At 45.2% G+C, this 9955-nt stretch overlaps 1 protein-coding gene across 1 annotated transcript; it reads left to right on the forward strand.

The window, feature by feature from the left end:
• Positions 1-7705: 7705 nt before the first annotated feature.
• Positions 7706-8796, forward strand: LOC130387200 (serine/threonine-protein kinase pim-2-like). The gene is made up of 4 exons (XM_056596208.1): positions 7706-7876; positions 8092-8269; positions 8392-8484; positions 8675-8796. The coding sequence occupies exons 1-4, from the start codon at positions 7706-7708 to the stop codon at positions 8794-8796; spliced, it is 564 nt and encodes a 187-aa protein (XP_056452183.1).
• Positions 8797-9955: the final 1159 nt, after the last annotated feature.

Genomic DNA, 9955 nt, shown 5'->3' on the forward strand with positions numbered 1-9955 from the left:
TCCTCCTCCGACGACCTTCACCTTCTTCTTCTTCGTCTTTTGTACATCGTTAGCCATTATTGTGGCCTCATAAGAATGTGATTCGTCTGTGCGTTTATTCGACATGTAAAATCCATTTTGGAATTTCTAATGCTGCAGGAAGTATGGTAGGCCTATGCATGGTATTTTTAGCTAAAAAAAAATTGGTATTATCTTTTTTTAAGGTAAACGTATCTTCACTAGTGTACTCTGGGGCACAATAGGAGGAGTCCCATTATAGGCGTCTATGAGCGACACCTGTGTGTGTCCTCCAATGACAGCTCTGTGAAACAGGTCTGTTGACTCATTGTAGTTAATGTGAAAGCAAAGTCGACTTTATTTCAGTACTACTAACTACTATGAGCCTCGGATTAAGGTGAGTTGATATCTTTACACGTTTGTTCTCTTGTATGTTAGTTGGAGTAGGGATTCCTGATTGATGTTTTGATAGAGGGATGGGGCCAAGTGGTAGGGATGAGGTTTATGAGTCAAACTCAAAACAACACAAAGTATCATCGGCAAGAGCTGGCGAACGCTGCACAAGCAACACCCGAAAACCACAAATGCATTTTTCCAGTTAATGAGGATTAATCAATTATAAGCATTGTATAATCCGATTCAATGCATTATAGATATTCTATAAAATAAAAAATCGGCAGTATGTTGATGGCATTTTGAATTTCCTCCTTTGCCGGCATCTGATGCCCGCGGACGGGCTGCTAAGTTGCGGCACTTGGCGCCGCTCTTCTGATAGCAGACGGTTAGGGCAGGAGCAGGTTGAGGCAGCTGTCTCATTGCAGGGTGTGTTCGGGCTCCATACAGCCCACGGTGGTTGTACTGAAAGAGAGATTTAGAAAAAGACAGAAGAAATGGTTTGACAAAAGTTTAACAAAAGAAGTTCATGTTGTTGGTTGTCTTATTGTCAATACGGACACACACACACACACACACACACACACACACACACACACACACACACACACACACACACACACACACACACACACACACACACTAGGGTTGGTAGACGGTATTATACGTTTGACGTCACTAAATCAATACCAGCAAAATTATTCAGGCCCACACACGTTTGGGGGTGGAGCCAGCAATCTCCTTTCAATTACCCCTCACTCCTCCCTGCCTTCTGCCACAATCTATACAGGTTTGCACAGATGTCGTTTGTGTGTTCTTACTTCGATGTGTTCTTACTTCGTGATTATTATTTTATTATTCTGGTTAAAAGGGGTGTGAAACCATAATCCTAAATTGATATCTGTCAACCAGTTTGAACTTTTGCTCCAACCGCCGGTAGCCCTTCATGCTTTTAAGTGTACTCTTCAACGAGGCCTGTGTGGATGTGTTGAGCTCCGTCTTGGCAGTGAGAGTTGATGGTGGCCAAGAGAGGTTTAAGTTTCGTGGATTCAGTTTAAGAGATTTCTCCAACTCTTTGCTTCTTACAACAACAGAGGCACTGAACAATTTCTCACACAGCATAAGGGCTCATTTACCCTTGAGGGCGATTACTATATACTGCGGCCCTGTAGGAGTGTTACCTGGTCCCTTTGTGTGCCACACCTTCAATAACTTCCTCATTGCAGGGTTGTCAGTTCTGGAAAAACAAGGCGGCGATCCGTCTCTCTTTGATGATGTCTAAATGGCCAGTGGCCTGCAGGGGGAGCTGTCCTGGTTAGCCATGGTGGCGAATTGGTTGCTGATTGGAGGGAACATTAAACCAGTTCCTCCAGTTCTCTGATCTGCTGCTCCGGCTCTGACGCCACGGGGGCTGGCTGCAGCGCCTATCCCTTCTCTCCACGCACCTTGTTCCTTAGTTTAGTTTGGCTCCAGTCAGCGCTGCTGTCTATTTGTTTGATTTCACCTCCACATGCATACACCACATACTCCAAATACCCACACATTGTGACAATCCAGTGCTCTTTGCTCCTAACCTCTACCTGGTGTTTTTGTTGTATGTGAGTGTTGCCTAGGTAGCTAGAGCAGTGGCTTGCCATTTACCGGTGGGTTGGTACATTCTTAGACTTATTAGAATAACATGCTTGTCTTTGTTGTGAGTGTACCAGGTGATCCCTGTAGGTGGAGTTGTAGTTGCTGCTGGCTGAGGGCTGCCAAAGGAAAAAAAAAATTGGCGAGAAACGCCGTCAGCATCCCAGTGGTAAAAAAAAACATTGCACCGTGGACCTCCAGGAGTGAGGTCAAGTGAGGTCTAAATCACAAAACTGAGGTTCACCCTTTCAAAATAATGTACAGTCGGATTAAAACTAACAAATGTAAAAGGATTTAATTGAAAGCTAGAGAGAGTCGAATTTTCTCTTTATATTTAAATTAATATTGATTTAATAATAAAAATAAAGTTTTTATTTTTATTTTTATAACTTACATAATTATGTATGTCATTGCGGGCCGCCAGGAATGATTCCGCGGGCCGCACTTTGAGAACCAAGGATCTAGAAGCACGCTGATAAGGAGGTTGCTTATCCCCATCTTAAAGGGACAAGCAATGTCCCATCGTCCCATGTCCAATTCTCAAATAAATTTGGCTACTAAAAAGATGGTCCATTTAATTGTCTGCAAACCCCTCTGAGAAGCAAGATTAACAGCATGTCTGCCATGGCCACAGTTTTGGTCCTGTGTGTTCTCCCTTCTGCGTCGGCCACACCCCCTGTCCATCTCTGTGCTTTGCCTGCCACTCTCAACTACTCACATTTGACCTACATCGGCTCATCGACTCCCCTTCACACCTGGTTTCTCTGCAGTCGTCGCCAGATCGTACTTCGATATACCATGCTAGTTATTCGTACCTGGCACCAGTATAGACACACAAGTTGTTGTTTCACCTGCTGAAATCTCGTGCCTCACCTTTGTTCTCTTTTGCCCATAGTTTTTTGGATCTGCACCTCCAGCCTGCCTGCTCCACTCCCTCCAGCCTGATGCACCCCACTCTCCAACCTGCCCCCTGCCTCACTCCTGGTTATACCAAATTAACCTGTTCACCTTCACTCCAACTCCTGTCCTGTCTCTGTGTTCTGCTCTTGGGTCCAGCAGCCATCGCTCCCCAAACAGAACGATCTGGCCAACAATGGACCCAGCGGACATGGACTCCTTCCGCCAAGCTCTCTCCACTCAAGGCGCCCTGGTCAGGGAACACAGCCAAGCCCTCTGGGAAGCGATGGAGGCTTTTAAGGGCCTCTCTTCCTGGGTCACGCAGATGGGCACCTAACTGGACTTACTGGTCTCCCACGCCACGGCTTCCCCGCCGGCAACGCTACCCACCCCTTGTCCTTACCCCCCCAGCTCAGCTGCCACACACAGTCCCGAGAGCCTTTCATTCCTGCTCCGGAGCACTATGCTGGGGACATGGGTACGTGGAGGGCATTTTTGACTCAGTGTTCCTTAGTTTTCGATCAACAACCTCTTGCCTACCCAACCGGTCAAGGATTACTTATATTTTGGGTTCACTTAAGGGTAATGCACCAGCGTGGGCATCAGCATTGTGGGACAGTAATTCCGCTGCATGTGCTAATTTTGATTTCTTTGTTGCTGGGATGAGGAAGGTTTTTGATCACCAAGTTAAGGGAGGGGAAGCCGCCAAGCCCCTACGACAGGGCTCCCGCAGTGTAGCCGAATTTTCAGTTGAGTTAAGGAATATAGCAGTCAACTCGGGCTGGAACGACCAGTCACTACGAACACTTTTTCTTTCCAGCCATAATGAGCCAATTAAGGATGAGCTGGCTACTATGGATGAGGCAGACAGCCTTGAGGAAGTAATCTCCCTCTCCATCCGGCTGGATAACCGCCTTCGTGAGCGGCGTAGAGAAAGGGTTAGCCGTCCCATGTCTCCGGCATTCACTGGCTCCTCTCTTCCACACCTACCGAGAGCTGCTCTCCCCCCACCTGTGCCACGTGCAGTGTCTGAAGAGGAGCCCATGCAGCTGGGGAGCACACGTCTAACTCAGCCACAGCACCTCCAACGGATATGGACCGGAGTTTGTCTGTATTGGGCACTACCCAGACATCTCATCTCCGCCTGCCCGTCGCTGCCAAAAGGTGAGGCTCAGCAGTGAAGGTAGGGGCCCTTCTGGATGCCACTCTCCTGTCCCTCGGCCACCCCCTCTGTGTCCGCCATGGTGGATTCTGGAGCTGATGAGAACTTTATTGATTCTGGGTTTGCTTCTCAAGTTGCCATTGCGTTGGAACAGCTCCCCTATCCCTTAGCCGCAAACGCCTTGGACGGCCAACACCTTGCCCGCATTATTCACCGAACCAAGCCCCTTGAATTAATTGTTTCAGGAAAACCACCACGATACTCTTCCGTTTCATGTCATCCTGTCCCCCCTGACTCCCTTGGTCCTTGGTCTCCCCTGGCTCAAGCGGCACAATCCCCAGTTCGACTGGTCAGCTGGCAAAGTGGTGAGTTGGAGCGCATATTGCCTAGTGCCTAGTGCTCGTTTTAGACCCAACGGAATTTCTAGCTACTGGGGAGCATAGGTAGGCTAGGGGAACTCATATTAATGTTAGAAAACCTCAAAGTGGGATCTTTCAGAATGATTCCACATTCAAGCTAGTCTGATTAATTTTTGCATTATTTAAACATCTATTTGAAACTTATCTTGTGTTTTCAATCAAAGTTCCTACTTCTCTCTCCTTTCACAATAGCCATCAATACTAAATCAACTGAGCTGCAAGACAATATTGACCGGCAATAACAGAATCACAAGGGCTCAACATGTAAATGACTTCTGTTTACACTTTAGCATACTAAAATATGCAGTCTGAATCCATATTAATAGCCAAATATCAATGAAAGCACTCTTCCTTATTATTGTGTCACGTTTTATTATACTATTGGATATCTTCATTACACCACCTTCACCTACTACGCTACAAGAACATGATTATACATTTAACTTGTAAAGAAGCCTACAGAAGAAAAATATTAAGTATACATAGTATGGAAAATGCAGTATGCCGAAAATACCAGGGTGTTGATCTACACATCCAGTTGCATCATCATCGCAGCATTCTTTTTGAGCTATTCTGCAACACATCATCTGCGCAACACATCATCTGAGCCCGCGCAAGACAAGTGATGGCACTTCTATGTGTGTGCTAATCGAAATCGCCTGTCAACTTGTTAATCGAATATTGATCATGATTTCGATTTTAGCGTCAAACGATCAAAAAACTAATATGATCGAGTTTTCGACATATCTGTAGATTATTTTAGATTTTGTGTATTTTTTTTAATTCTAAATTCAAGTTCTCAGTTACAAAGTGTTTTTTGGGACAGACATGCTGAATAAATACATCATGTTTTTAAACTCAAAAATAATCGTTGTAATGTATGGCCAGCTATCGAGAGCATTTACTAGTAGGAAATGACGTGTGTTGTTGTGGCTACGCAAATTGGCGGGATTTTTCACTTGCTGACTTGTCTTTGCGGTCTAAAGTTGATTAGCTGGTGTAGCTCAGAAATTGTTTGGATCATAATACATAAATATTACAAATCGTTGCATTTTGCAAATGGATCGCGACTGTAGAAAGAGGTGTACATCGGTGAGTTCCTTTTTTACAATGTTTCCCCATTCTGCGGTTTAAGGAGTGTGGAATATACTAAAAGGGGTTAAGCTTCTCGGGATAAGTTTAAGAGACTTCTACAACTCTTTGCGTCTTCTTACGGACATTGCTTTATCCTTCTCATGCACAAATTAATGTTCGTTATGTGCCACTTCTCAAACTGATTGAACCATGTCGCTCACAACACTAAATAAACTATCACATACACACACACACAATATGACGTAACTTTCATTTACGCTTTAATCTCGCCGGCAATAGTTAATAGCTGCTTCCCTTGTATCAATACCAATGTTTAGCCCGTCTTGACACGTCTGAATGACATTTTGGCAAGCACAGCAAAGGTTGGTTAGACAGAGATCCTGATACAAAGCCTCATGTATAGAATGCTTCTTCTCTTCATCCACTAAAGGCAGGAGTGGCTAGTGGAGTGGAAATACCCACCAAGAGGATCTGCACCCCTTCTCTCGATGTGGAGATGTTGGAGGACTCCACCGACTCAGACATGGAGATAGATGGCTACCCGGGTATGTATTTGTCTCCAGCCGGGTCCCAGCACAGCATCTGTTCTTTCAGTAGTACCAGCACATCCCGACGGGTCACAGCTGTTGCCAGTTGTACCAGCTTCTCTGCTTTAAAGAAACCTCTGACAACAGCATCAACTCGTACTCAACTCGTGTCTGAAGACGGAATGAAAGCAAATAATCTTGTGTGTGTGTGTGTGTGTGTGTGTGTGTGTGTGTGTGTGTGTGTGTGTGTGTGTGTGTGTGTGTGTGTGTGTGTGTGTGTGTGTGTGTGTGTGTGTGTGTGTGTGTGTGTGTGTGTGTGTGTGAAATCACCATATCCTCTAAACGCCAAAGCCGTGAATTTGTGTCTTCATCATGTAGGTGGCCATGAAGCACATCCCAAAGAAAGTCTTACCACCGGTAAGTCTTTCGTTTATTAAAATTCATCTTGCTGAATTTTAGAGAGAGGTTGTCGTGACCATACTTTCGGGGTGCTGAACTCCTCAATGACATCGCTGAAGATGAAGTTGGTACTGAGGCCAACTCGGAGATATGCCAAATACATACTTGGAGGTAGAGGACCTGCTCACATCCTCCCAAGGCAGAGGACTTCACACACTCAAACATAGTCTGATGGAGACTCAGGGATCACTGGGTCTCCAGCTGTATCCTTGGACCGTAGCTGTTCCTTCAGTGGTACCAGCTAACACTACAATGAAAGAGAACTCTGACCACAATACCACCACCTTCTCCCATCTGTAGCCCCACATAAAAGCTTATCAAAAGACAGACAGACCGATAGAGGAATGGATAGTAAGTATGTGTGTGTGTGTGTGTGTGTTAGCTGAATTTCAAGCTCTATATGAGGAGCAGAAGCACCTGGGGAAAGGAGGCTGTGGTAGCGTCTGGGCTGGTATCCGCAAACAAGACGATCGACCGGTAAGAGTTACACAAAACCACACAAACACATCGCAGGTGTGAGTTCCATTCACACAGACTTGACTTGATTCAACAAAAGCTCTGCACAAACTACTGCATTTGTGTCTTTATCATGTAGGTCGCTATAAAGCATATCCCCATGAAACATGTTGTTATGGCAGAGGGGGTGAGTGGGTTTAATTTATTTATGATTATTTATCATTCTTACTGTGATGCTATCATGAATCCAGTTAGGATTGCTAGCAAATATCCACTAGTTGTAGTGGATGGGCCAAGGTAGGCAAAGCAAGGCAACTTTATTTATGTAGCACTTTTCATACTCAAGGCAGACTCAAAGTGCTTCACATATAAACATTGTCATACAATAAAATAATAGATAAGCAAAAGAAAACATATGCAAAGAAATTAGTAAAATATAAAGTTTAAAAGGCATTTTACTATTAAAATAGAAAATAAAGGCAAAGTTAAAAAAGATTTTTAGATAGTGCAATGTATTTAAGATTTAGCAGAAAGCTAAAGCAAACATAAAAGTCTTCAGTCTTGTTTTAAAGGTGCTCAGAGTTAGGGCAAGTCTTAAGGTAGTAACTATTGAAACTCGCCCTCTTGTTTAGAATGATTGGCCGACTTATTTTCCACTGGAGATCGCCTTGATGCTGAAGGTCCAAGGTGAAGGTGGCTCTGCAAGCCCAGGTGCAGCTGTCCAACTGCTGGAGTGGTTTAAACTGGACCAGGAGCTAATCCTGGTGCTGGAGAGACCAGTGCCCTCCACTGATCTCCTGCGCTACATGAAGGGGGGTTACCTTGAGGAGCAGGAAGCTAAGGTCAGTGGTGGGAGGTAGGATGTGGGTTCAGTTCAGCTTTCATGTATCTTAGAAGGAGGCAGTTGTTGGTTAACTTATACATCATGACGGAAACAGAATCATTACATGTAAACAGCAGATGGAGTAGCAGATTACTGCAGTGCAGTTATTTATGGATTTCTATGCATGTGTGTTTTCTTCCCAACAAAGTAAATCACTCTCTCACTCTCTATCAGATGATTATGCAGCAAGTCATCAAAGCAATCACTGACATCCACTCCAAAGGCGTCCTACACCGAGACATCAAGCCTGAGAACATCTTGATAGAAACCGGTTCCGACGTGCCCCGTGTCAGGATCATTGACTTTGGATGCGGCTGCCTTCTCCAGAACGGCGAGCATCATCAGTTCTCAGGTGAGCTTTTCCTATTTGTACGAGCTCTGTTCTTACAATGTTGACTTCTGAAGTTAAGGCCTTCTTGGTTTCCTTCCAATGTATTGATCGTTTTGTCTTTGTATATGCATGGTCTGTTCCAGGCACTTTCCGCTACTGTCCTCCAGAGTGGTTTAACCATCAGTCTTACAGGGCAGAACCTCTGAACGTGTGGCAGGTGGGGGTGCTTGCGTACTGTATGCTCGTTGGGAAACACCCCTTTTCTACAAAGAAGGAAATAATCAGTAAAGAGCCATGCATCGGGAGAGGACTATCGCCAAGTAAGACACACACTTACATTCAAGCAAGCACTAGTAAAAACATACACAACCATGGCAACAGTCGTATACAATGAGACCGTTATTAAGACCCCATCTTGCTCTCCAGACTGCCAGGAATTTGTGTGGAGTTGCCTGGCCAAGCAACCTCAGGAACGTCTGCCCCTGGATAGCCTGCTGGCCCACCCCTGGTTGCAGCTTGATGAACCTGAGGACATCGCTGTGGACTGAGCTCAATGTTGCACCTCCAGGCCCCAAGAGGTGTCAAAGGCACCTCTGGGGTGCCTTTGCCTGTGTCATAGGTGCACAAAATGTATATATTGTAAACTTTTTTAAATACATTTATTTAATATTATTTATTATGAAAAGTGGATTTGGACACAAAACTCAGCTATGAACGTGAACAACCTGGGAAGTTTAAATTTGTTCAAACATATGGAAACCGGAAGTAAGCAGGTGTCCAAATATTTCGTCCCGCTTCGATCACAGGGAAACCTAAACTGCCTCCCGCCTCGTTGGCCGATATGCAGAGGTGGGTAGGAACGCGCTACATTTACTCCGTTACAAATACTTGAGTAACTTTTTGGATAAATTGTAATTTTAGGAGTAGTTTTATTGCAACATACTTTTACTTTTACTTGAGTAAATATTTGAAAAAAGAACGGTACTTTTACGCCGTTCCATTTGGCTACGTGACGGTCGTTACTTTGTTTTTTAGATCTTTTCTTTTATTACATGCGAGATCTATTTCTATCACGTGAATATTCCTTAGCCCAAGTGAAGGAGTTCAAGTACCTCGGGGTCTTGTTCGCGAGTGAGGGTACTATGGAGCGTGAGATTGGCCGGAGAATCGGAGCAGCGGGGGCGGTATTGCGTTCGCTTTACCGCACCGTTGTTACGAAAAGAGAGCTGAGTCGCAAGGCAAAGCTCTCGATCTACCGGTCGATCTTCGTTCCTATCCTCACCTATGGTCATGAGGGTTGGCTGATGGCCGAAAGGACGAGATCGCGGGTACAAGCGGCCGAGAGGCAATTGAATAACGCCTGCACAGGCACGGATGCACGCACAACGCAGTGGTAATCGGGAGAGTTGGGAAAATAAGCTGGATACGGAGTGGGTGAAAAAGTGTGTGTGTGTGTGTGTGTGTGTGTGTGTGTGTGTGTGTGTGTGTGCGTGTGTGTGTGTGTGTGTGTGTGAGAGTGCATGAGAGTGCAATGTTGTCATTAGCTGTAACGTCTTTCCGACCAATCGCAGTTCAAGGCCGACCTGGGCTGTACCACTTCGGGAGGGGGCGCAGTTACTCCCCTCTAGACAAAACCGAATCGGTTGCGACGTTGACCCGGCGCCCCCCGAAACGTTAACGGGCCACAGGGAATTCCATGCTTAAAGC

This window comes from Gadus chalcogrammus, chromosome 8 (assembly GCF_026213295.1).
Source record: "Gadus chalcogrammus isolate NIFS_2021 chromosome 8, NIFS_Gcha_1.0, whole genome shotgun sequence".
Lineage (NCBI taxonomy): Eukaryota > Metazoa > Chordata > Actinopteri > Gadiformes > Gadidae > Gadus > Gadus chalcogrammus.

Coding starts and splice junctions, on each gene's coding strand:
- LOC130387200 (XM_056596208.1), top strand. CDS start 7,706: ATGCTGAAGGTCCAAGGTGAAGGTGGCTCTGCAAGCCCAGGTGCAGCT. Junction 7,877..8,091: donor TTGAGGAGCAGGAAGCTAAG/GTCAGTGGTGGG, acceptor ACTCTCTATCAG/ATGATTATGCAGCAAGTCAT. Junction 8,485..8,674: donor GGTGGGGGTGCTTGCGTACT/GTATGCTCGTTG, acceptor CTTGCTCTCCAG/ACTGCCAGGAATTTGTGTGG.